Source organism: Protopterus annectens, chromosome 1.part1 (assembly GCF_019279795.1).
Source record: "Protopterus annectens isolate FY-2018-M chromosome 1.part1, PAN1.0, whole genome shotgun sequence".
Taxonomy (NCBI): Eukaryota; Metazoa; Chordata; order Ceratodontiformes; family Protopteridae; genus Protopterus; species Protopterus annectens.
Genome location: NC_056726.1, coordinates 1172679308 through 1172707002, shown reverse-complemented (window position 1 = coordinate 1172707002; position 27695 = coordinate 1172679308). Strand labels below are relative to the sequence as shown.

At 40.4% G+C, this 27695-nt stretch overlaps 1 protein-coding gene across 2 annotated transcripts in view; it reads right to left on the bottom strand.

The window, feature by feature from the left end:
* Positions 1–16593: 16593 nt before the first annotated feature.
* The window catches only part of EMP3 (epithelial membrane protein 3), a 228941-nt gene continuing 217839 nt past the window's right edge, over positions 16594–27695 (bottom strand). For both annotated transcript variants that reach the window (XM_044080539.1, XM_044080544.1), the window contains exon 5: positions 16594–17280. In XM_044080539.1, the coding sequence (XP_043936474.1) occupies positions 17117–17280 (164 nt within the window). In that variant the 3' untranslated portion in view covers positions 16594–17116. The remainder of the gene's footprint in view (positions 17281–27695) is intronic.

Below are 27695 nucleotides of genomic sequence, written 5' to 3'. Positions count from 1 at the left end.
ACTGCCCTCTTCACACTCAAGAGTATAGATATCTGTGCAGTTACAGAGACATGCTTAAACCAACAGAGAGTACCCCAGCAGTGAGAAGTTTCAGTACCTTACATACTTTTAGACCAGTAGCTGCACAGACAAGGGCTAAAGGTGGAGGTGCCTGGATATACATCAGTAACAAGCATACCTTTAGGGTGGTCAAACAGGATTATATGCTGGAGTTCCTCCACATAGATATCACCATAGTCAGAACCCAGTACCATGTCCTAGCCAGCTATAATTCACCCTCCATGTCCCAAGAAGCTCACAATGCATATTTGAACCTACTGGAGACACTTTCCATCCAACCTAACACCCTGCTCATGGAAGACTTTAATTACCCTCTATAGAATGGGAATCCTACACAGCCTCAAATCTACATGCACAGAGATTCCTGGACTTTGTAAATACAAACACCCTTGAGCACAGGGTGAATATGTCCTCTAGAGGCTTCAACATACCGGAACTCATACGCACAAATATGGGAGATTGCTGTACCCTCCCTCTATGTTGCATCCTCCCTGGTAAAGTTTGACCATAAAGATGTCTCTTTCAAAATCAAAATCAACCCTGTAACCACAGTAAAACAAGTAACAAGAAGTATTCCACGGCAAACTAATTTTTATCAGGTTATGGTTTGTCAAACGTCAATGTCCCTCCAAACCCTGAGAACATAGCAGCCTTCAATGAACTGCTCTCAGAAACATTGTAAAACCATGTCAAAGGCTGCGTAGAGGCTGCTGGGCCTACCAGAAGTAAGCCCAGAACTTGCCCCAGAAAGAAACTACTCTGGTGGCATCCTAAATTAAACATGATGTACAACAAAAGGAAAAACATTATGACAAAAATTAGGAAGGGTAATTTCCATAAAGATAAAACCTCTCTCATGTAATTAAATAGGCAACTAAGGGTACTAATTATGTGAAACAATACCAGCTTTGAGGATAAGCTAGCCTCCCATGTAAAAGATAACTCTAAGAACTTCTTCAGCTATGTCAGAAACCTCAAGGGCAGCACACAGCAATGTGCCACATTGTGATTAATAGTGCCACATTCACCTAACCTGATAATATACTGAACCTTTTACGGACAAATTCAGTTATAACTTTACCCCCAACTCTCCCACAAGAAAGACCCTCAAGTATAACCTTTCCCAACTATAACTAGGAACCATGTACTGTCTGTACTTACTAGAACCAAGAACACTGCTTCTTTTGACCCTAATAACATCCTGAGATACTTCCTGAACAATCTAAAATATGACGTAACATGACCCCTGGAGTCACTATTTAACTATAGTCTTAAAACAGGCATTGTTCCATGAAAATGGGGGACTGCAGTGGTCATCCACTTTCATAAGGAAGGACCTTCAACAGATTCTGGAAACTACAAACCCATTAGTCTGACTAGTCGTATCTGCAAAACCTTGGAAAGAATAACCATGGAAATTATTAGCATTGAGACAGGGAATCCAGACACTGGATCAACCCCAGGTAGGCTTTGTCAAAGTCATGCTTACTTAACCTGGTGGACTTCTTTAAAAAGGTCAGTAAGGCAATAGATGAGGGGGAAATGGTGCATACTGTCTACCTGGATCTGGCTAAATCATGTGATACAATACCCCTTTTGAGCACTGTCAACAAACTACGGAACATAAACCCCTTTCAAACATGCTGACTGTCTCACAAATAGGACCCAAAAGGTTAGGATTGGTGAGATCACCTCTACAAAGAGTCTGATCAGTGGAGTCCTTCAGGGCTCTGTGCTGGTCCCACCCCTCTTTGGCACCTTCTTCTCAGATGTCATAATCAATGTCAAAGGCCTCTGGTTGACCAAGTTCACAGATGACTGCAAACTGGGAGCAGTCAATGAATCCTCCAATGATGATAATACTCTTCAGGAAGATCTAACACAGGCAAAATCTTGGTGCCAAAGCCATGGCTTAAAACTCAATACCAAGAAATGCATTATAGTAACTTTTGGGAACTCAGCAACCCTGGTAACTGCATCATCAGTAAAACAGCCCTAAAAGTTGATTCACTAGTCAGGGATCTGGGAACTCACATAGATAGTAACATAGCCTTTGACCATCATGTGTCCAAGGTAGTAATAAATTCCTTCTATGTCGCTCAACTTATAAGGGCAGGGCATCTAGGCATAGAGAGGTCATCATACCACTGTACTTGGCTCTCATCAGACCCATCATAGAGTATAATGTCTCCTTTGGTATGTACCTGACCAGATACATACAACAACTGGATTGTCCACAAAGGTTCCTTACAAAAAGAATACCTGGAGTAAACACAATGTCCTATGTTGATCACTCATAGCCCTGTCTCTTACACTGTGTCATACAGACTTCTGAAAGATGATCTTTGCCTGGTGTAAAAGACATCCCTGGAGTCTGTTCTGGTGAACCTTTTGTATAGCTGCAAAACAAACAGCATCATAATTACTAGATCAAAAGAGCTAAATTTTGCTTGTGATGCAAAAAGGACATGTTGGAAAGACTGATAACTTTCTCAGAGAATTCTCATTTTCTAGAACAGGCTCCCATCCATGTGAAGCAGAGTTCCTCCCTGATGCTGTTTAAGTACAACTTGAACCAATGGAGGGATTAATTGGAATTTCATCCTTGTTCTGCTGCCTGTGTCTCTGATGGACAGAGGCAGTCAGTAAATCTCCCCCCATATAAATCAAATGTGTGGGTCAGAGTTGGGTTGCACAGCTAGGCTTATAAGGACCCTAGTGCTCATTAACCTAGTATATACCTATGAAAAAAGGTCTAAGGCTTTATTTGGCTTCACCATCCTTTGAAACATCCTTCCATGAGTCCTCCAGGGTTTATGACTGGAGACTCTGTCCCAGCTGTTGAGATGGACAGAAAATACAATATTAGATATGAAACTTGTGTACTTACCATACACTAGATCTGTGTTGTCTTCTTCCAAATATCTGAACTTCCCACCCAACCAGCTTGTCACTATATAGGGCTCTTGACCGTCTGTAATGGACCTGTCTAGTGCATTGTCTTACTTAAAGTTTTGGAAGGTTTAATTGTCATTTCAGGCCCCTTTTTTGTTTGTGTAAAATAGGAGGAGCATTCCATAGAGGTATACAAACTCAGTCTGATGAACTGTAAGTGCAGAGGAAATTATTTCTATGGAGGAGAACCGTGAGTCTTGGATCCAATAGTTTGAGTTGCTGGTATTAGATCTGGTTAGATCAGAAATATCAATAGCCAAGATGGACAAAAGAAAACAAGATAGATCTCGTATTCATGTAAGTGCATCACTTTTGTTTATTTCTCCTAGCTCTAGCTTCTTGGTCAGTCAAGACTTCTTCTGGTACATCCATTCTCATTTTGTATGCCAAGACCTTTCAGCTTGATTAATGACTAGATCATATCTGAGTGTTCGCTTTGTGGGGTTCCTATTAGATCGTTGACGATGCATAATTTTGAATGCATCTTCGCCGAACTTAAAATAACGAAAACTGAAAACAGCGAAGGGGCATATGAGCGATTTCTTTCCCTGGGAAAGAAATCACTTGCCCGCTTCTGGTAGTTTAGTGTTTTGTAAATGTAGTGCGATCTTGGAGTTGGTATATTTAGTTGGGGGGGTGTGGGGGACGAAGCTCCCCACTTTGTTTTGTATGTAGTGATATATATATATATATATATATATATATATATATATATATTTTATATATATATATATATATATATATATATATATATATATATATATATATATATATATATTTTTTTTTTTGGACAAGCGATTTCTTTCCCAGGGAAAGAAATTGCTCATATGTAGTTTCGCTGTTTTCAGTTTCGTTTTTATGGGTTCGATGAAGACACATTCGAAGTAATGTGTCTTTGATGTGATATAGACCACGCTTTGTGTACTGTGCAGCTCTTGTGCTCTTCTGGAACTTTCACTCATATACTCCTCAAACTCTGAAGTGTTGATTCATTCTACTCATTTCTTTAAAAACCCCTGTCAGTGCAACCTCATTCTTCTCATATGGTCTCTGGGTATAGCATGAGTCATTCTTAGATCTTTATAAATGGACAAAGTCCTTGCTCTTATTCTTCTGCTTTTCTGCAGATTTTGACTTATGCTTTGACATGCAGTTGTTTGCCTCCGCACTTTTGCTTGGATAATGAAATTTGCCTTCTAATCAACTATACATTTTCCCTTTTTATGTCATTTGTTTGGCAGTACAGTTTATTCATATCTTTATTGGACCAATGCTGTACTAGAAGTCAGTGAGAGATCATTTTTTCATACAAAATGTATATGTAAGGGTGCACAATTCAGACAGCAATACGGGGTGCACTAGACTTTTCCAGCCTCCTGGTATTTTTTATCACTTGTGCAGTCAGCCATCTTAGTTGTTGTACTGTTGGAATCTTGAAAACAAAGCGTTTGGACTCCATTTTGCATTCAGTGAAGTACAGTTTAACTACTGCACTTTCCTAACCATTTAAATCAGCTTTGTGTGGCTCTTGTTTTGTGTTTATTTTGAATCTGAAGTCAAAGCTATTAATCAATAGCATTTTTATAGTTGCACTGCTTTATAGTCTGTGTTGTCTTCCTTTGTGGTGGAGCATTTGGTTTTTGACTCCTTGAAACTAAAGATCCCCTTTTTGGCCACAGCTCTAGAAGCTTTGGCATCAATGGTCAGGGCAGGTTTATTGATGTTAGCACAAATCTCAATTTCATTGGTACTGATGGTTCTCACCCCAGGCATCTCGGGGGCTACACCTAGCACCTTCATGCCCATACCATTAATGGTACTGATAGCACCCCCAAGACACCACAGAAGTTGGACACTTGAAATGACCATCATCCAGGCTTCCTTAGGACAAGAGGGTTGCTAAGCCTATTCTGCTGAAATCTGGAGATTACCCATCCCAAGGACGCTCAGGTGAAGATTTTCATCTCATTTCCCACAGGAAGTGAAAGTACAAGAGGAAGCATGTAGATTTACACTTAGAGTCCCCCACTCTGAATACATATCTGGATGAAGGGGAGGTTTCCCTCAAATCTCCTCCAGAGGACATATCCTTCAATTAATTATTGGAAGTTATGAGGCAGAGTAGATCATGACCATCCAATTTCATCTCCACTGAGGAACAGATCTTACAGGAGGCCAATAATTTATCTCCTGCATTAGTATGGATAGTGCATCTGACTCCACTAGACAAACTGGTAGATATTGTCTGCAGTAAGGTATGGAAGGTGCCAGATATAGTTCAGCCCATCCCATGGAAGCCAAAGAGTCCATTATAGCCCCAAAGACAAGCCTTACTGGACCAAAGGACCTTATGATGACTCCATAGTGACAGCTATGGCCACAAAAAAAGGACATTGCAAAAGATGCCCAAGCTATCTACCCCCCCCCCCCAATAGGGTTTCCAGGATGATTGATAGGTTAAGGAAATGAGTCTATGTATCCATTACTTTCTCTGTCAGAGCACTGAACATCATGGTGCACATGGTTTGGTTCAGTTTCTGAGGGAATTTGCACAGAAAACATCAAAAAATCTGAAACAATTGCCAGCCAGAGAACAAAGCTCACAACTGGAGACTAGGGTGGTTACCATGAACACTACTTCCTCTCTGAATGCATGTCTCATACATAATATGATAGATGGGGCAGCTAGGGTCACAGGTTTAGGCCTAATGATGAGAAGACAAGCCTGGATGTTCCTTACAGATTTTACAGACTATTTTAAGGTGGCTTTCACAATACCCCATCTGATGGCAACACACTGATTGGTCAACAAGTTAAGGAGAGACTGTCTACTTCTGAGGAAGAGATCAAAATGCTCATAGCTGTGGGAGTTAAATTCATTCAATAAACACTTCACACAAACCATACTATCACTAGCTAGACAACATAATCCCCTCCTCTCCACCCCACACCTTCACCTAGTAATCTCCCCACTGTCTTCTCTTTTTCTCCTATTCCTACCTCCAACATAAAAAACTCTTAACTAAACTTAAACCCACTAAACCAGCAGCCGACAACCTCCCAAGTGAATACCTACAAATTGCAGACGATGCCCTAGCCTACCCAGTCTCAATCTTGATTAACCGATCTCTGTCAGAATGCTACTTCCCTACACTATGGAAAATATCCCACATCATTCCCCTCCACAAAGGTGGCCCCTCCACAGAACTCATCAGTTACTGGCCCATACCAATTCTCTCTCCACTCTTCAAAATACTAGAGATGCATTCACTCTCAAGTCTTAGAATACCTCCTTACTAACAACCTCCTTTCTAATACCCAACATGGTTTCCGACCAAAACATAGCACTAGCACTGCCTTACTCTCTTTTACTAACACTATCCTTCAGCATACAAAATGGCTATCTCTCCTCTGCTACTTTCCTAGACCTATCTAAAGCATTTGACATGGTACCACACAAACAACTCATCTCTTTTCTCAGTAACCTATCCTTCTCTCAGTCATCCACCAACTGGTTTCAGAGCTACCTGACTGACCACCAGCAATCCATTATATGGCAGAATGACATATCTCCCCAACTACCTGTCTCTATTGGTGTTCCCCAAGGATCCATCCTTGGACCCTTACTCTTCTCCATTTTCACCAATAATCTAGTCACTGCCACCAAACATGGCTCACTCATATAATATGCAGATGACTCAGCCATCATCTGCTCAGTCCAGTCCCTACCCGAACTGCAAAAGGTCACACAGGCTGCCTTTTCCTCTATTGAAACATGGCTATCCAATGCCCAGTTAATACTCAATCCAAACAAAACTAAACTCCTCATCTTCCAACCCTCCAAACATACTCAAACTTGCTCTCACTTTAACATCACAGCAAAAGGCAGCACCACTAGCCACCCAACAGATCACATCAAATTGCTAGGAGTTGAAATAGACAATAATCTCAAATTTGACATTCCCATATCCATGACCATAAAAAAAGTCCACAAAAAACTTGGAGCATTATACAGAAATAAGCAATTCCTCACCAAAGCAGCTAGGATTTCTGTTGCAAATTTACACCTTATCTCCACCCTACTTTATGCCTCTCCAATATATACCAACCTAAGGAAAAGTGATCTAAATAAACTTGAGACCTGCTACAACAAAATCTTCAAATTTGCCACCGGGGCATCCTACTGTAGTCACCACTGTCTCTCACTTGCTGAATTGGGCTGGCTAGAACTCCCTCACCTCCTTCAATGGTATCAGCTCTCTCTCGCCCACAAACTAGTAAACCAACCTCTAAAAGTCCCATCCCTCCAAAATCTACTCCAACCCTATCTCACCACCAGACCACTATGATCCAGCAATAAAAATCAATTACAGGTAACTAGAGCCAAGAACTCTACTGGAGAAGCACTATTCTCCAGCTCAATAGCCCAATTATTGAATACCCCCACACACACACACAATAACCTCTTTACCATCATGCACCCACTTCAAAGTTTTACTTAAAGCTCACCTAAAAACATGCTGGCTATGCCCTTGTAACTCTCCTCTCAAACATCTCCCACTCCATCTACCCTCAAACTCTCTTCCACCCCACTAACTACCTTTATTACAGCAAACTCTGGTGCTTGTACACCTATCTGTTTATTATACTGCAGTAATTTCTTACTGTAACAATATTAATAACTGCTATTTACTTTGTAGAATACATGCCATCTTAGATGGCACAGATGCTAGGTGTCTGCAGTATGTACTATGTTCTTCATCTGTAACTATATTTGTAATAATTTTACTTGTGGAGCTTTTCTCACCGGGCCTCCGCTGAAAAAGGACCTGCATCCAGTCGGATTTTCCCAGTCAACAAATGTAAATAAATAAATAAATAACATTTTCCATCCCAAAAAGGGCTTTCCAGAAGAAACTTGTGGTTTTGTAAATCCTAGCAGCTCCAGCACAGACAGGAATAATGCAAAGATTCCCTGGGCAGAGGGGTATTTTAGTTTGGATGCCACCTCTGAGGAAGAGGTGATCCCAATAGCAAGGGAAGTAGGGGAAACTTTGGGAATTCCACTCTCATGATCTCTGAAGGCTTGCCTGACTGTTCCCCTCTGAAGGCAGATGGGGAGCAAGGCTTCTTTCACAACCCAGTATGGATATCCACTACAAAGGATTCATGGGTAAGAAGAAGAAGAATATCAAGAATTGCTACTTTCCAGTTTTCACAACTCCTGCACCTCAGCCTTCCTGATCTCCTCTACTGCCACCTAGGTAAAGGGAAGCAGCTTTAAATCCTCCAAAGCTAGCTACGAAAACAAAATTGCCACTAATTCCAAGGACAACCACAAAGCATTCTATAGCTATGTCAAGAATCTCGATGGCAACACTCAGATCTGCTCTGAGTTACAGCACAAAGGCAAGAAAATTACAGAACCAACTGATATTGCCAACATCCTGGCAGATAGGTTCAGTGCTAACTTTACCCCCCCAAAGGGCCCATATCTATACAGGAAGAATGCAGAGTCCCTGTAATAACAACTAAGCAGGTAAAAACTGCACTCTCTAAAACCAAAAACATAGCATCCATGGGACCGGACAACATCCCAGGCTGCGTTTTACACAAACTTCAGATGAACTAGCTCCCCACTTAAGCACCATGTTCAATAATAGCCTTGCATTAGGCTTTGTGCCCACTGAATGGCACACAGCAACAGTTATCCCACTCCACAAAGGGGGAGTCACCACTGATCCTGGGAACTATCAACCTATTAGCCTGACGAGCCTGGTCTGCAAGGCCATGAAATGTATCATCATGGAACTCATAAACAAAGACATTGATAAACTCCAAACTCTGGATCCCACCAAGTTCGGGTTTGTGAAAGGCAGATCATGCCTCCTGAACCTGATCGACTTCTTTGAGGCAGTAGTAACCGAAATCAGGTACCAGTGGTCCAAACAAAGGCAGTCACCAAAGCCGTAGATGAGGGTAAGGTGGTTCGCACAGCCTATCTTGACCTTGCAAAGGCTTTCGACACCATCCCCCATTCTGGAATTATAGCTAAACTCACTAAACTAGGTATAAATCCCTACGTCACAAGATGGGTTGCCACCTGGCTCACTGACAGAAGCCACACTGTAAAAGTTGCAGACTCCAAATCTGACCTCAAAGCAGTGACAAGTGGAGTACCACAGGGTTCTGTCCTGGGACCTCTCCTGTTTGGTAGCTACTTCTCTGAAGTACAGGCTAACACAGAAGGCCTCTGGCTAAAAAAGTTCGCAGATGACTGCAAACTAGGAGCCATAGTCAAGTCCCCAAATGCTGTGGACATCATACAGAAGGGCCTCACTGGGACAGATGCCTGGTGTCAGAGCCATGGCCTCAAGCTCAATGCCAAAAAGTGCAGTGTCATCCCCTTTGGTAAAAACTCTGTACCCATGAACTACCACATAGGCAGCAATCTGCTTAACACCGAATGTGTGATAAGAGACCTTGGGACCCAGGTGGACAGTAGTCTCTCCTTTGATAGTCACATCACCACAGTAGTCAGGAAGTCCTGCTATGTGGCACACCACATCATAAAAGAGTTCTCATCCAGGAAAAAAGAGGTCATTGTTCCCCTCTACTCGACACTCATTAGACCCATTATAGAGTACAATGTCCCTTTTGGAATGTACCTCACAAGACATCTGCAGCAGCTGGAAAGGCCACAGACGTACCTCACAAAGAGGATTACTGGTCTCAAACAAATGCCCTACACTGACCACCTCAAAAAACTCCAGCTTTACTCCATAGCATATCGCCTACTCCAAGGTGATCTCTGCCTAACATATAAAGCTATGTCAAACCCAGAGCTGTTGGACATGCTACACCTAAAGAAATCCCAATCCCTCTGAGCTACACGCTCTAGGGACCTAAACCTTGTCACCACAATAAACAGGACATGCTGGAGGGATAGATTCCTGTCCCAGAAACTTCCCATACTCTGGAACAGGCTACCCATCTATGTCAAGCAAAGTTCTTCATTAGCACTCTTCAAGAAAAATCTTGATGAGTGGATGGGAAATAGGAAATACACCCCTGAGATCACTTCTGTGTCTCTGCTCAACAGTGGCACAAGAAAATAACTTTCTTGGGTGGAATAAGCCAGGGAACCTTGTTGGCTAGGCTTATGTAGGCCCTTGGGCCAATAGCCTAGTACCTACCTATGAACCTAAAGGAGGTCTAGAACTCCCTACAAAAGAGAAATCCAAAAAATCCCACCAGGCCGGAGAGGGGACGGATTTTACTTCAGAAATGTTTTAGTGCCCAAAAAGACCAAGGGCCACATAGCAGTGCTTAACATGAGTCAGTTCAACAGTTCTTTTTAAATAACAAGTCTTTCCAGATGTTCACAATGCAGTCCATACTGCCATGCCTTCAGGAGAGGATTGGATGTAGCCTAGATCTTCAAGATACTTACCTACACATAAAAATAGATAAGGCATTGAGATTTTTTTGTCATCCAGGAGAAAATCAGTTGCTATCAATTTTGGGCCTTGCCATTTAGTCTCACCACAGCTCCCTGGGTGTTCACCAAATACATGGTTCCAGTTGCAGCTCACACATGACTCTTCGGGATCATGCTCTTCTCATACTTAGATGATGGGCTCCTGGCAGCACCATCTATGGAGCAGCTTGTTCTAGCAAGACAGTACATGCTTCTAATGTCTTTCTTTGGGGATAATGATAAAAGTAATCAGTTCTCAGCTGGAACCATCAGAAGATCTATTTCTATAGGTTGCCAGATTAATACTCAGAGACAGCTGGCTGTTCTAATATTTATTTATTTTATTTATTTAACATTTGTTAACCGTGAAGTCTGACTTGTAACGAGGCCAATTTTCAGTGGAGGCCCAGGGAGAAATGCTCCAGATACTTGTATAATACAGGACAGATTTGCTTTTATAATTTCCAAAGTTTTCCTTCCACTTCAACAAGGTATCTCACAAGACACCTACAACAACTGGAAAGGCCACAGAAATACCTCACTAAGAAGATTACCAGCCTAAAACAGATGCCATACGCAGACCGTCTCAAAAAACTCCAGCACTTCTCTGTCACATATCGCCTACCCAGAGGCGATCTCTGCCTAACATACAAAGCTATGTCAAACCCAGAGCTATTAGAAATGCTACATTTAAAGAAATCCCAATCTCTCCGAACCACATGCTCCAGGGACCTAATCCTTGTCACCACAATAAACAGAACATGCTGGAGGGATAGATTCCTGTCCCAGAGACTTCCCATACTCTGGAACAAACTACCCATTCATGTCAAGCAAAGCTCCTCATTGGCCCTCTTTAAGAAAAACCTTGATGACTGGATGGAAAATAGAAAATTCACCAAGGGGATCACTTCTGCAGCACTGCTTGACAGGGACACAGGAAAATAATTTTCTTGGGTGGCGAAAGCCAGGGAATCTTTTTGGCTAGGCTTATATAAGCCCCAAGGCCGCTAGCCTAGTACCTACCTATGAACCTATGAACAGGTTAGCCCTCAGCAGCTCAAGACCTCAAGGATCTTTGACTCATGGTCATTTTGATACAAATGGTTCCCTTCCAAACTTAACAAAAAAAGTTTACAATGAACACTTTGGTTACAATGGAACCAGGCCATTCAGTCAATGCATCATAGGATCTGGCTATTTAGGGTCATCAGACAAACCCTACATTCGTGGATGAATCCACAAACTCTATCATTATGATCACCTTTCATCAAACCAATGCTACTCACACAGTTACTTCATACCTGTCTGCCCTCCAGTGTGGGGGGGAGGGACACTTGTTAGACAGGACAGTAAAAGCCTTGTGGACTTCAGAAGTGGTCTGTCTGCAAATAAATGTATGTACTTGAGAGGAATCCTCCTGGTATTGCAGGAATTCTAGGATGTGCTCCCTTTTGGTACAATTGCCATACAGTCAGACAATATAGCAGTGGTATGGTATGTGAACAAGCAAGGGAGAAGTTGATTTTATCCACTCTGCTGAAGTATATAATAAAGGAGTGAGTTACTTCTCAATTAAAGGGCATCTATCAGCAATTCCTTTTTATCATGAAAGTTTTCCAAATCATTTCCAGCTTCCACACTAGCCATGTAAGGCCTTTATAAAAGGTATTTTTCTTCTAAACCCTTTGTAGCAAAACCATCTCTGATGTGGGACCTCAACTGGGTTTATATTAAATTGTCGAAATGGCATTACAGCGAATGCCGTTTTGCCGACACATAAAAACCAAAATGCTAAAACAGCAAAACCCCAGGTCACCAATTTTTTCCTAGGTAAAAAAAATAGGTAAACCAACAAAACAAAACACACAAGTTAAAACATTTTAAACTGGGGGAGGCTTCACCCCCCCACACACTCAAATGTGGGGGTATATGTCAAAATCCATGCCCTCCCAAAGGAACACTGATTATCCCTTGTGGTACTACTTGTAATAGTATTAATGTTTTCTGGTTTGGGTTGTGGGTCCATGCCCACACCTAAACCCAAAAGTGGAAAGAAATGTCCTTTTTCCCTTTTTTCAGTGACTTCTTGTAGGATTGGTTCTAGAAAATTGTGTGGATACCCTCTTTTAATCAGTATATTACATAATACATCTCTTTCATGATAGAACATATCAATCTCACATATCATCCTGGCTAATCAAACCCCGTTCCTTAACAAGAGACTTTTTTTGGTGTATGGGGTGACAGCTTTCAAAGTGTAATAATGTGTTCGAGTAAGTGGGTTTCCTATAAATAGTTGAAGTAAATTTCTTCATCTGCCTGTTTTTATCAATCCGAATATCCAAATAGTTAATATACTCACTATTAGTTTCCATAGTAAATTGTAAGAAACTGGTACCGATATTCAAATAGTTGAAAAATTCCTGCAACTGATCCTGGCCCCCCTCCCCACAAAATAAGGATGTCATCTAGGTATCTGCCATAAAATTGACATAACTTATATTGTTCTGTAACAAAAACCTCTGTAACCTCCCATTGTGTAAGCACTATATTAGCAAACATGGTGGCACAAACTGCCCCATGGCAACACCAGAGGTTTGTCTGAAAAGTTGACCTTCAAACAGAATGAAATTGTTTTCTAGAACCAACTCCATTAAGGTCCTAAATGTAAGTATTCAATCATGTGAGTGTTGGGTATTCTTACACAAAAAATCATAAAATAATTCCACACCCTCTGAATGTGGAATAATGTTAAACAAATCTTTCATGTCAATTGTAACCCATATACTATCTTCACTATACAAATCCTGTTAATTTTTCTAAGGCAGTCCCATGAATCAGTAATAATATGGGAGAATTTAATCAAACATTTTTTTAGATGATAATCCAAAAATTTGGCTATTGCTAAGGTCTTACATGCTTTTGCATCAACAATTGGTCTTAAGGGAGGGTTGATGGTTTCTTTGTGGATCTTTGGGCTCCCAAAAATCGTGGGGATCCTTGGATTAGTTTGAGTCATAAATTCATACTCATTTTTTTGTATCTGGTCATTCATCAATAATTCATACAAGGTGATGTCAATTTTCCTGTAAGTTATATTTAGCTCATTGATTGACACTTGTTCATAACCATCACCATATAAATGACACAACATACTATCCACATATCTTTGCTGGTTCATCACCACCAACCCTCCCCCTTTATCCAGCTTCATAACCCGAATAGACTTGTCATTGCATATACTTAATAACAAATTCCTCTCGGCTACAGTTAAATTACTAGTCTCTGCAGTATGTTTGTTCTTCTTACATATATTTCTTATGTCATTAGTACACATCATGTCAAACAGCTGTGGGGAGGGGTGTAGGGGTGGGTTGTAAACTATTTTTTTTACATTGTATATTATACTGTTCAATACAGTTGTTGTCCAAAATTACATTTAAATTAAGCTTCCTAACATAAATCATAAAATCCACTAGTGTTTTTTCTACATTGGCCTTTTTTGTTGGTACAAAATCAAGGCTTCTTTGAAATGAATTAGCCCATTCCTCGGTCACTCAAGCACTATTTAAATTAAAGATTTTAAAGTCCTTATGTTGGTTAAGGACAATCTCACAGTTACCTGTATTCATATCAGAAATAACACTGTGTTGCTCTACCAATTGCCACTGTTCCCTCCGCCCCTCCCCCCTCCTTGTCCCATATGTCCCTCTCCCCCGTTTCTGTCCATTCCAGGAATTCCTGGGGCCAGATTGATTGCTGTTGAAGTTGTTCTGTTGGTTCCTGATCCAGGTGGGCTGCTACTATACATCTTCATTACCAAGATGCCCGGAAGGACACAAATCACACCTATAGCTGCTTTGATGATTCCCCATTTAAACAACTCACTCTGTCATTGGATGCCCAGTACTAGTGGGCAAACTGGCTCAAATCTGAATGGGGAGGCATGATGTTCAATAAGCATGGAGCAAAAATCATATAGAAAAATAAATAATACATGATGTAAACAAAGCAACAACATCCTTAAAACAGTCATTCAGAGAATACAATCAGAGTTAAAGTGTAATTAAAAACTAACCTATTAGCACAGTGCAATTCTAAAAATGGTACTGACCAACTAAATAATTCACATTTGACAGTTTCTTATATTTCAGTAATTTGTAAGAACAAAAGCAAGGTTAGAAAATGGTTAATGGATATTAAGAACAATTCCACACATCAAAGGGTGCTATGAATAGCTAACCACTTTTTGAACTTCTTCACCTAAATTTAACCAGTGGTAAAGCAAACATCCATTCCAGGACCTTAAATTACACTTTCACATCAGTAACAACAAAAGGCATGATAGGCAACTAACACAACATATTCTCATTGGTGAACTAGACTGTCTATGCACATCAAGCAGAGAACTTCCCTAAAAAGCTTTAAAACTAGCTTGGATGACTGGATGGGCGATAACAAGTTTTCTCTTGAGATATATGGGGCAAATCTACTTCATGGGAGACATTGTTACTGTACTTGTGAATAAAACCAGCACAGCAGATAATAAGTTACTAGTACATGACAGGTGAAGCCAGTCATTCCGTATTTGCTGGCTCTATGAACTTGTAATGAAGCTACTAGCAATACATTATCTCCTGTGCTGGTTTTGTTTGCTGCTTGACTGGTTTCTTTATCTGAACAGCAGAAGATGTTGCTTTAGGCAACGTTATGCACCTTTTGGATTATCCTGGACATTATTAGTGTCCTGTCAGTACTGGGTGATGTGACTGAGCTTCTTGATGGTCTCCTTGGGTGTAGACTTAGTAGATTCATAGGTTCTTACTAAGCATAGAGCCAAAGGAGACCACTGGGAACCTCAGCTGCATCACCCAATACTAGTGGGAGATTAGTAATGTCCCGCATTAAGTAAACTTCTCCATATATCCTCAGTGAAAGCCATCCAGACAGATAGGTAAGGATGGTGTATCCCAGAAACAGGGGGTGCATTGGGTGGGTAAGAGTAAGAACTTATGAACCTGAAGATGAAAAATAACTGAGTATGCAGCAATGCAATATATATCAAGTTCAGTGCATGTGTTCCAAGAACAGCAAAAGAAAAGCATCACCGAGAAATGACGCATTTACTTTCTCCATCTTCTCTCTTCTTCTTCCTCTTCTTCCATATACCGCCAAACCATTTGAAGACGCTATATTTAGTCTATTTGATTTAACATACAAAGCTAAGATTTATTAAAGAAAAATGAAACAAAAAAGATGTGAACATAACCAAGACAAACTGCTGCACAGGCAATACTCTATCTAGGACTTAATAATTACCTATGAGCCTAAATACTAACAAAAGGCACTAAATGATCAAATTTATTTACAAATTGTAAAACCTTTTAGAAAATTAAAACATGAATATGGTGTAAATCTCTTTTATTTCTATTAATTTCTACACATTTTAATCAGTAATTAAAAATAGCAAACATGACTAATATGGGTTTCCTATCAGCAGACCGAAGACGCATGTTTTCGAATGCATCTTGATCGAACTGACAAAACCGACACTGCAAAATATTGAAGCAGCATGTAAACGAATTATTTCCCTGGGAAAGAATTCACTTGGCCACTTTGGTACTTTGCCATTTTTGGCACTGTAGTGCGGTCTCAGAGTTGGTATATATAAGTAGGGGGGGTGGGGTGTGTGGGGGGGAAGCCCCCCATTTATTCTCATGTTTTAATGTGCTTTTTTTTTTTGGAGCAGCGATTTTTTTTCCCTTGGAAAAAAAATCACTGTTCTATTTTGTAAGCTTTTGCTTACATGGGGTCAATTAATCACCGTTCGCTTACCTAAACGTTCGGTGATCTAATATAGACCCCTAATATGTTATCAGAAATGGTATAATACATGGTTAGTTGGGTATTGTGGTCATTGCTGGCACAATTGTGAACAGCTGGATCGACCGTGAACTTTACTCTTTAGTCCTACATGGAAAACAATTGTATAGTTAAAATAACTGAAAATTGAGAATATAAAATAATTTCAACACTCATCCTTTGGTGTCTTGCTACAACTGTTTCATGCCAACTTAGAAAATGTATCATTTTTCACGTTTCATTTTACTACATTTTTATTTTTAGCCTTTTGTATTCTAAATAATTTATATACTGTAGTATGCAGTTTTGCTGCTGCTGAGAAACATCAAGGTAGCTCTAACCTTTTGCCACCTATATAAACACAATATATTCTCAAACAGCATCTTAAAAGGGGTATCCACTGTTTAACACACAAAAAGTCAAACATATACACAGGGTGAGGTAATAGAGAATGCAAAATTACATTAAGAACAGGGCTTCATATGTTTGTGTTTAAATGGAATTAGTATTAACCAGATACTATTTAATACACCAGTGTCATAGTCAAAAGGTCATAAAAACTAACTGCATGTATAGACAGACATATAGATATTTAAGATACACATATTACTCTATTATTTACATCTGTTTAAACAAAATAATCAGATCTTTCTAATAAAAAAACAAGTTTCTTACTTAACTGGAATAACACAGCTGTACACTATATACATTTTATCAGACAAATACACAGTAGACTCATGAATATAGATGGACGTGTAATCATTCTAGTTTGCGAAGGTGGATATACATGATCCCGCTGACCATGGTAAGGGGAAATGCCACCCATGCCAGGTAGAAGCAGTGTCCAAAATGACCATTAGGATTTTTCTGGATTTCGGCAACATGAACTGTATAGATAACCACACCAGTGAGCACTGCAAGACCTGTCAGGACAAAAGAAATTGTAGACAAGTTTGTAAGTGGTAATATAAATGTAATTTCTTTTGCTGATTTATTTTGCACTGGAAAACACTCTCTTTTCAATATGTATTTTTACTATTTAAATATTCCAACAACTAGTGCAGAAGGCAGCACTGAATAAACACTAGAAGAGAAGACAGGTGTGTGTATTTGAACTCACTGTTGACATGTACCGACAGGTGATTTTATTTACTTGCATTTTAATAACTTGATGTTCCTACTTTTCAGTGTTTTTTCCTTTTCTCCAATGAGATCTATAGAGGTGAAGATGAACTTTGAAATAAAACTACTTCCAACAGTTCTTTGAATGAAAATCTACTACCTAGCAGGCTAAAATTAAATCAGGAAATGTACTTCAGAAGTATTACTTACATTACAAAGAATGTAACACAAATTAAACATCAAACAGACATAGGAGTTAAGCAACATTTCAGTTTGGAGCAGTATTTCACAAGTCCCGTCTTATGTCCATTGATAGCAATGGCAGGTGTGTATTATACATCCCCACAGGCATGATTTGCATAAAGCAATAATTAAAACGTTAAGTGTAATAATATGCCAGAAAACAGATCAGATTGTGAGGTTGATCAAGAAGTGTTTGGTGTATCTGGTTAATTTGTCACCCACCATCTGTTAACAATATTACAGGACATGCTCTGTGTACAATATGTTTTGTCACACTCCTTTCATTTCTCTTATGATTCATTTGTACTTACTGTGAATTCCTAAATGCTGCTTATTGAGATTTCAATGTATTCCTTTTCAGAAGAGATGAGATATATGCAAATGACCCTTTAAGGACATCAGTTATTTCAGCTAAATGGCAATTCTGAATGTCCATGACTTTTATTCTTTTAAGTCTATTTATGGACAGTTTCAGGCCACTACAGCCTAACCCCACTAGCTGTGGGCATGCATATTTCTGCCTTCTTACAGCATCATCAGCACAGCAGAAGGGGAAAGTTTAACTAACATTTGGAAACACAGGGTTGTCATACCCAGCTGATATCCCTAACCATTAGGATGTCTGCAAAATATCCCAACTGGCAAACTAAAACAATGAGTACAAATGTCACACAGAAAAAACGATGAAAAACAAGCTTAGCATGAGCCATAGTAAACTCCTCTGCCCTTGAAACTTACATTCATGGAAACTGCATTGAAACCCGCATTCACTGAAAATGCATCTAGCCAATGGTGGATTAAATGTACCTTTGGGCTGTTTCAAACCTTGGACCCCTTGCACACATTTTTAGGACCATACATAAATGCATGGGTTTTTGATTCACCTTCTTGATTGTAATAAATTATATTCTTTGTTTAATACATCTGAACTTGTTAGAGTGCATTCTAAATTTGAAATTTTTAACATTTTTCCAGTAAGCAATGAAACAAAACATAGGGACAAATAATGTCATGGCTACACATTCCACAACATTTCAACCATAAAAGACCTGTCAAACTGCTGTCATTATAACTCACCAACAACAGTCAATATGCACAATCTCTGCTGGAGTAAAAGTCATCTGAATAATTCCACAATTCCACATTAAAGAGAACTGTGACTTTACATTTCAGTGTTTCATCTGCAAATTCAGTGCCTGCTGCCCTTGAAGAATATAATTGCCTATGTCATTTAAAAAAAGAGTGCTGGTGATATGCAATAGAGAATGGCTAGCAAACAGACAACAGGTTCATAGTTAGTAGGCATCTCATCTAAAGGAGGACACTCAGGATAGTAACACCCTCCCCCATACTGCACAGAAGTGTCACTAACTGATCTACCGGATGTGGGAAGAAAACCACAATCTTCCACTCCAAAGGCAAGTAGGCTACCTGTTGCGCCACTGAGACTGAAATTCATAACTATGAAATTCTGATCGACATTGATAGACTGTAATCCTCAGGTATTTATAGAAACAAACAAAAAGTGGAATAAAGGAGACCTGATGGCTGGTGTGGTGGTTTAAGGCACTGACTTGCCAATTATCAGATCTCAGGAGGATTTGCCTCTGAGCAAAGTCACTTAACTACACACACACACACAGACACACACACACACACACACACACACACACACACACACACACACACGCTGTACTCATTGTTTCACTGGGCTTGTTTTGGCTTCAGTTCATGCCAGTTGGCTATCAAATCCCCTAGTCTGTTGTTATTTCTCACCTCTGTTGCTTAGCTTTGAAATCTCCCTCAGTGCTGACTTTGGCTATTAAATCATGTTTAAGTGAAGGCATGACATTATCCTAGTACTAAGGTTTCTGGGGATTGCTTTCAGAAAGATTCCTGCAAGGTCCTAAGACCCTTCCAATTTTATAGATGTCTTCAGACCTTACAGACAATTTAATTATCAGCCCCCCCCGAAGCCAACATGAGCCCCCTTGACAACATGGGCCCTAGGCAACTGCCAAAGTTATCTAGTGCTGGCTCCGGCTCTGATGCTGATGCTTTATCTTGGGTGACTCATGGTCAGTTATTAGAAGGTATCACTGACTTAGGCTTCAATCCCTTCCAGAAGATGTCACAAAAAATTATTACATTCTAATGTTGCAAGTACCAAAGGAACTATCCCTTTAAAATGTGTACCTTTGTGTGCAAACATGCAAAACAGCCCTTGAAGGTTAAAGGATCATCTAATTTTTTTTTTTGTGATTCTGATTTAATCCAAGGCATCCAAGACAAAAATCAAGAAAATAAGTATACTTTGTGTTTCCATTGAACTTTTTAAACTGCATTGTGTCTGATTACGGCATTATTTCTGCATTTTTACTGTTGTGACTGAATTATTTTCTGCACTTTGTTTTCAACACTATTATTAGCCTAGATAACATAGTTAGCTGGATGTAACCTGTTTTTTGTTATACTTGTGCACTAAACCAGCCATCTTACATTAAGAGGAGGCTCCCCTGCATCCTTCTGGAAGAAGACTGTAGATCCAGCCTTGTCTGAGCTAGGGATTGCTGGAGGAAGATTCACTATGTGGTTTCCTTTTAGTAGTTTAGCTAAAAAGTTTTTAAGCCTTGCATTTGCTTGTTGCTGTGCACCACTCAACAGGGGTTGGCGGTGCCCAGTATGGATGTAAACACCTTGAAACACAATTTTTCCCTAGACATCTGTCAGTGGAACCCCCAAGCTTCCCTGCTGCACTACAGGCAACTCAGTTGTGCACTGAGCAGAGCTGCCACACCTATTATCCATAGCCTTCAATTAAGCAGCCCTTGTTAGTTCTAGCACAAACACTGGTCAAACTAGCCCACTCCATTCCTTATTAGCTCATATGGTAAAAACCTTCTGTAATAGATAGGCAGTTCTCCGTCATTTCTCCACCCAGTCTGATTGACATGGGAATACTGAAGCAATGTAGTAATTGTCTCATGTATACTGACAACCATTTACCCCTACAACAAACAAATACCCTATGTGAGAGATATGAGTACACTATGAAATTGGAATCACTTCTCTCATGTAACAACAAATTAGATACCAAACAGGTTGTCAGTACACACTCTTCACCTTTCACACAAAACAAAGACATGACATATAGACCCACATAAGTGGAGGCACTCACTAGAAGCCTAACAAAATATCAGAGACCTCCCAAAAGTAAACAGCATGCACACACTGCTATGCAAATAGAAACCACTACACATAATAAAACATATACCTGTGTTTCAGCAAATAAGCCCCTAAGGCAAAACACCTCTAAACTTTATGTCCTAGTTAGAGGCAATTCCATAGTGAGACACACAGATGTTCCCCTAACCAGGCTGAACAAGGAGAAGGTCATGGTCAGCTGCCTATAAGGTGCCAGGATCCATCAAATCACACATGCATTCAGGCCACTCAACTACAAGTACTCTTATGACTCTGTCATTGTTCATGTTGTGGTGAATGACTTGAGACATACCTCTCTGGACTATATGAATAGAGACTTGACTGAACTCTCAGATTATGTGTCCCAGGCAGGTATGACCCTAGCCCTAAGCAGTATTCTATCTTCACCAAGGATGTTGCCACAATATAAACAAAAAATGATTGACTTCAACAATTGGCTCAGCTTCTGGTGTCATTGCAGGGGGACTCAGTATCTATCAGCCTGGGACGACAAGGTTGACAGGCCGCATTACTTTTGGAAAGTGACAAAGGCACTTGCCTTCCCCATACTGGCTTTTTAGGCAATGTTAAAACAACAAAATTTGTGACATAACAAAATCCACTCGAGGCAAACTCAGGGTTCTGCTGCCTAATGCTAGTAGTGTAAACTTGAAACTGCACTCCCTGGAAGCACTCCTCACCTTGGAAGATGCTAACGTTTGTGCAGTCACTAAGACATACTTCAAGGCCACAGAGAGCACCTCGGCCGTGCAAAGCAACAATGCCTTCCACATGTTCAGACCTCAAAATGAGCGTGAAAGAACCAAAGGTGGAGGTGTATCCATCTTCATTAAAGCCAAGTACACCTTGAGAATGGTCAAACAGTATGACTCTCACAAACTACTCCATATCTAATTAACTATAGAAATAATACCCTACCACATCATTGCCAACTATAGATCCCCCCCAAGAACCAGTAAAAGTGCACCACCTACCTAGACTTACTGGAATCACTCACCATACAGTCCAATACCTTAGTCATGGGTGATTTCAACCATCCTTCCATCAACTAGGTGACATACACAAACACAAACATGCTTGCCCAGAGGTTCCCGGATATGTCAATGCAAATGCTCTGAACAGATAGTCCACACCCCCACAAGGGGCTCAAATGTTCTAGACACAAAACTCAGCAACATGGGGAGTCAGTGCACTCCCCCCATGTGATGCCTTCCCTGGTAAGGTCAGACAATAAAACTGTCTCATTCAAAGTAACTATTGGACCTGACACCCCCCCACAGAAACTAAAAACAAAAAAAAAACTTTTCCAAAGCATACTCTACAGACTACTAAGCGGTGGTATAAAATGATTTATCCCCCCCCCATTCACAGACAACAATGACTCCTATGCAGGAGTGTACCCAGATGGCCTGTATGTCTCATTCAAAGTAACTATTGGACCTGACACCCCCTACAGAAACTAAAAACACTTTTCCAAAGCAAACTCTACAGACTACTAAGCAGTGGTATAAAATGTTTTATCCCCCCCCCCTGCATTCACAGACAACAATGACTCCTATGCAGGGGTGTACTCAGATGGCTTGTATAAACATGTATGCAACTTCATAGACTTGGCTGTACCTGACCAGATCAAAACCAGGTCCTCCCAAAAAAACAAGCCACCCTGGTGGACCTCAAGTATAAACAGATTATACTGGTGCAAAATGGAAAATAAAAACAAATACAATACAAATCCAAAGCAACTGGAGCACTCAAGGACCAGGAGAGTAAAAAATAAAGAATGAAGTTTAATGAAGCGCTTTTCGTCGAGTACACTGACTCGACTTCTTCAGATAAACAATTAGTCTTAAACCCTATGCTTAAGAACTCTAATGAACAGTCATGTGACAAAAACATTAACATATTAAATACAATAATTAACAAGTCAATAACTATTTATAATTAACATTTTAACTATTTAACTTTATAACTTTTTTTTAAAAACTTTTTGAGAAACATTTTAAAAACCATGATCCTGCAGTTACTTAATGCAAAATCTAGTACATTCTAACACATATGATTGTAGCCTGTGGTAATCAAAAACATATGTTTTAAAACATTTGATTAAACTACTTCGAATGAGTACTAAATACTTTTAAAAGGGACAAAAACGCACTTAAAGTGACCTAGTGCAAAATCAAATATAATCTAAGACATTTGGTTATAGATCATGAAAAACTAAACTATGATGTATATAAACACCTTCAACCATTAAATTACATTACTGCAAGTATATTATCAAAACTAATGCCATCATAATTTTGTTTGCCTGGACTAATTTAAGTAATAATAAAGAGATAATAAAATACTGTTAGTTATAATAAAACACTGAGACAATAAAACCCATTAAAAATTATGTTTTCCTAACCAATTCTCTTTGGGACTTAAAATTATCTAATCAAACTTTTTAATTTTAAGGAAGATAAAATAGAACAAGTCTCATTTAACCCTGGGGGGTGGTGGGCGTCAACTCGGAGTTGCCAAAGTAGTTCTATCTGTTCCAATAATAATGAAGTAGGTCCACCTCTTATGTCTTGGGTGATTTGGTCAATTATTCTAAATTTGAATCTATGTGCTGGAAAGTTATTGATGTGTCTAGCCAATGCATTTTCTGTTTTATTTTTCCTTATATTATAAATATGTTCATATATTCTTTCTTTAAACTTTCTGTCCGTTTTTCCAATGTAAAAAACTGGACAGAAGTCACAATAGGCTAAGTACACCACCATTTTTGTATTACAATTGAACCTCTTCTTAGTATAATATGTTGTATTTCTAATGGTAAATTTCTGCCCTGTAGCTGTATGTCCACAGTAATTACAAGATTCACACTTGAACATCCCTGAGGTTCTAGTAAAACTTAGTTTAGATGTCTCCATTAAGTTTTTTAAATTGCTACCTCTTCTGAATACAAAGGTCATTTTTTCACCTATTTTATTAGCAATGTGATTGTCGTTTAATAATAAATTCCAATTTTTGAGAATAATTTTTTTGACATCGAAGGCCTCAAAACTATATGCAAATATGAAACTTATTCTACAGTTATTACTGAATTCATTACATGAAGTTCTTACGTCACCATTATTCATTGGTATAGCATCACTTGGAGTTTCTTCCATCAATATCATAGAGTGTATATCTCTATAGCTCAAAATAGGTTTATATACACCTACTGCCCTTTTATTATTAACTTCTGTAATCAATTCACAAATTATATTTCTATATATAAATGATATTTTTATCATCCTGAAGGGCGATGAAGATATAGCTAGGATGTCATTGGAAGAATTTAATAAAAGCTGTGAATATTTGAAATTCACATTCAACTTTGGTCAAGACACTATAACTTACTTGGATGTACTGTTAAGGAAAGACATTATTTCTGATTGTTACATGGCAACTGTTTATCGTAAAGAAACTTCTTCCAATTCATTTTTACATTTCACCAGCTCTCACCCATTCAGTCAAAAAAGGTCAGCCATTAAAGGTCAATTAGTCCGGGCGGCTAGGATGGTCACTACAGATAATGACTTTCTAAAAGAATGTGATCGCCTCATGCAGATGTTTTTAGGGAGAGGGTATCCTGAGCCACTAATTTGTGAATTGATTACAGAAGTTAGTAATAAAAGGGCAGTAGGTGTATACAAACCTATTTTGAGCTACAGAGATATACACTCTATGATATTGATGGAAGAAACTCCCACAAGGGATACTATACCAATGAATAATGGTGATGTAAGAACATGTAACGAATTAGGTAATAACTGTAGAATAAGTTTCATATTTACATAGAGTTTTGAGGTCTTCGATGTCAAAAAAAATTAATCTGATATTGTTAATCCTCTTTCATTCCTTACGTATGGGCAGAACCGAGCTGGCCATCTTCCAAGCTCGTGTCAGCTACAAACTCTCGAGCTAAAACTCTTACCCAGAATTCCCCTCTCCCTGTTACCCCAGATTTTGTTTGTCGTGTAGCCATTCGGTCGTGTCAAGCTACTTCTCTTGAGCTAAGTATAATATTTTGTTGTCATACTAGTCTAAAACAACTTTTTCTTTCTGAAAAGTTTCTAAATTGTTTTCTCTTACCTTATCACATTTAGTGACTATCCCTTTTTTACCTCGAGGTATCTTCTTCTATACCATCGTTGGTAAACCACTTTACTTCATTACCTTCGGGTATTTCTTGTACCATTGCTGGTATTCTTTCTGATTTCCTTCTTTCCTATCATGGCAGATAAAAAAGGTAGCCTAGGATTTAAGAGATGTTCAGATTGTGGCCATAAATTACCTACTTCAGATGCACATTCTCTGTGTGTCTATTGCTTGGGTGTGCCTCATTTATCAGTTGATCCGCCCTGTGGAATTTGTAAGAACTTCTCTAACAAGACATTGATTGAGAGGAAAAATAAATTGTTACTGAAGGAGCTACTCAAATCTCCTTTTTCAGAGGCTATTTCTGGGTTAGAGGCTTCAACCCCTCCAAGATCCCATAAGAAAAAGACTGATGATCATTCAAAGGCCAAATCTCTTCCTTCGTCCCCGGCTGGGGACTCCCACCAACCGAGACCCAAGAAGGCTAAGCTTTCTACTTTGGATCTGACTCTTTCGGCTCCAGTGCTTTTGGTGCCTAGACCTTTGGCACCGAGGCCATCAGCACTATCTGTGATTTTGGCACCAACCAGCATGCCCTTTACTGTATCGGTACCGAGGGGCTCCTCGGTTCAGGCCTCCCTACCAGCACCAACTACCCAGTCGGTACAGACTGTAACCACATCAGCTCTGACACCTTGCCCGGAACCGACACTCAGTTATTGACACCGATTTTTTCAGTCCCAGCCTTGGCAGCGACAACCACTTCGGCACCCACCTTATTGATGGTGCAGACCATGACTTCGGCACCGATGATTTCCTCGGTGCAGACACCTGTAGTTCAGTCTCTTATGGCCCCGTTGTTTTCAGTGCAGACTGGTGAGGTGGGCACTGAGCTTGTTCCATCTGTGGATAGACCTGACTCTCCCTCAGCTGTGTCCGTGAAATCCACTAGAAGCCTCTCTGAACATGACGTGTTGCGTCTTGTGGATCAAGTGCTTTTGGCCAGAGGTATCCCACCCCCCAGGACCTATCCTTCCTTGAGAGGTGATCACCCTTTAGCAAAGACCCCTACTTATTCTCCTCCTTCATTGCCTTTGAAGCCCCTTGATATAGCACAGTCTTCCCCCTCTATGGTTCCCTTTATGGACCTCATTAAGGAACCGCAGTTGCCTTCGTGGCAGGAGAGTTTTGCTACAACCCAGGATGTCAGCTGTGGCTTATGTAATTTGGTGTTTCACAGCCATCCAGGGACTCCGATTCGGCAGGCTGAGCCACTTAGGGGAGGGGTGACCCTTGTCCTGGACACTCACCCCTCTTCAGGTGGACTGGCCTTCCAACTAATGGAGAAGGCTTTGGCGTCTGCTGGCGATACTGTGCTGTCAATCTCCCCACCCTCCTCTGGACCGCAATGTACACAAGTCGCTCCTAGCGGACACTGGGTGCAAGGGCCTTAGGATGTACTCCCACAGGAAACCCCTTTTGCATTGTCTTCCCCAGCTTCTCCCTCTGAGGCAGTTCATCAAAAAAGTTCATGCAAGAGGAAGCACATGGACTCCACAGAGTCCCTTACTGAAGACACAGACTTTGATGATGGGGAAGGGTCCCCTCGCTCACCCTTTGAGGTATCCTTTGGTGATATCCTCAAAATCCTTTTACAGAGAGGTGACTGGCAGCCCTCTAACCCGACCTCTGAACAGTCTGTGTTCCTGCAGGCCTTTCACGCCCGGCCCCCTACCTCCTGGGTTAATTCACCTGCCGATGAACTGGTCCGGCTCATTGTGCAGCATGCATGGAAGGCTCCTGACATCATTGAGGCCATTCCCCAGAGGCCAGATAAAATTTTGTCCTCTCCTGCTACTGACCCCCATTGGTCCAAAGGTCTTCCTGTAGATGCTCTGGTGGTGGCGGCCGCAACCAAGAAAGACCTGGTGGAAGAAGAAAGCCAGACTGTCGATCTGCCCAAAAAAGAGTCACGGGCTCTGGACAGAATAGGGAAGTGTACTTTTGCATCAGTGACCTTTGCAATCAGATCCCTGAATTATATGGCACACTTTACCAGGGTTCATAGGGATTTAGTATCTGAGCTCTCTGAAACTTTGGCTGATGCCGTGTCTGATGAGGTCCATGACAAAGGGGCCTCTCAGCTGGCTACCATTGAATCGATATCAAACTCCTCCATGCACCTGATATCTCACGCATCAGAAGGAGCAGCTAGAGCGGCGAGTTCAGGCGTTGTTTTGAGAAGACACGCCTGGATGTGCTTATCTAATTTCACGGAACCCTTCAAGGCTTCCTTTCTCAATGCTCCCATCAAAGCCTCTTCATTGTTTGGACCCAAAGTTAAAAGCACACTGGCCAGATGTGAACAGGACAGTAAGACCCTTTCTGCCATGGGTGTCCATTATTCTTCCCCTCAACGTGCTTTCTCCAGAAACCAGAAGAGTGGAAAGATATGATGCAAAAAGTCTCAGGGTCCTTTCCGTGACACACAGGTCGAGTTTTCCCCTAGAGGCAGGGGGGGGAACTCACAGCAAAGATGCCTTTTTTGGGGCAGAGGGGGTCGATGTAACCAGGGTTCAAGGGACTTTTTTCCTGGTCAATCCTACTAGCAATCCTG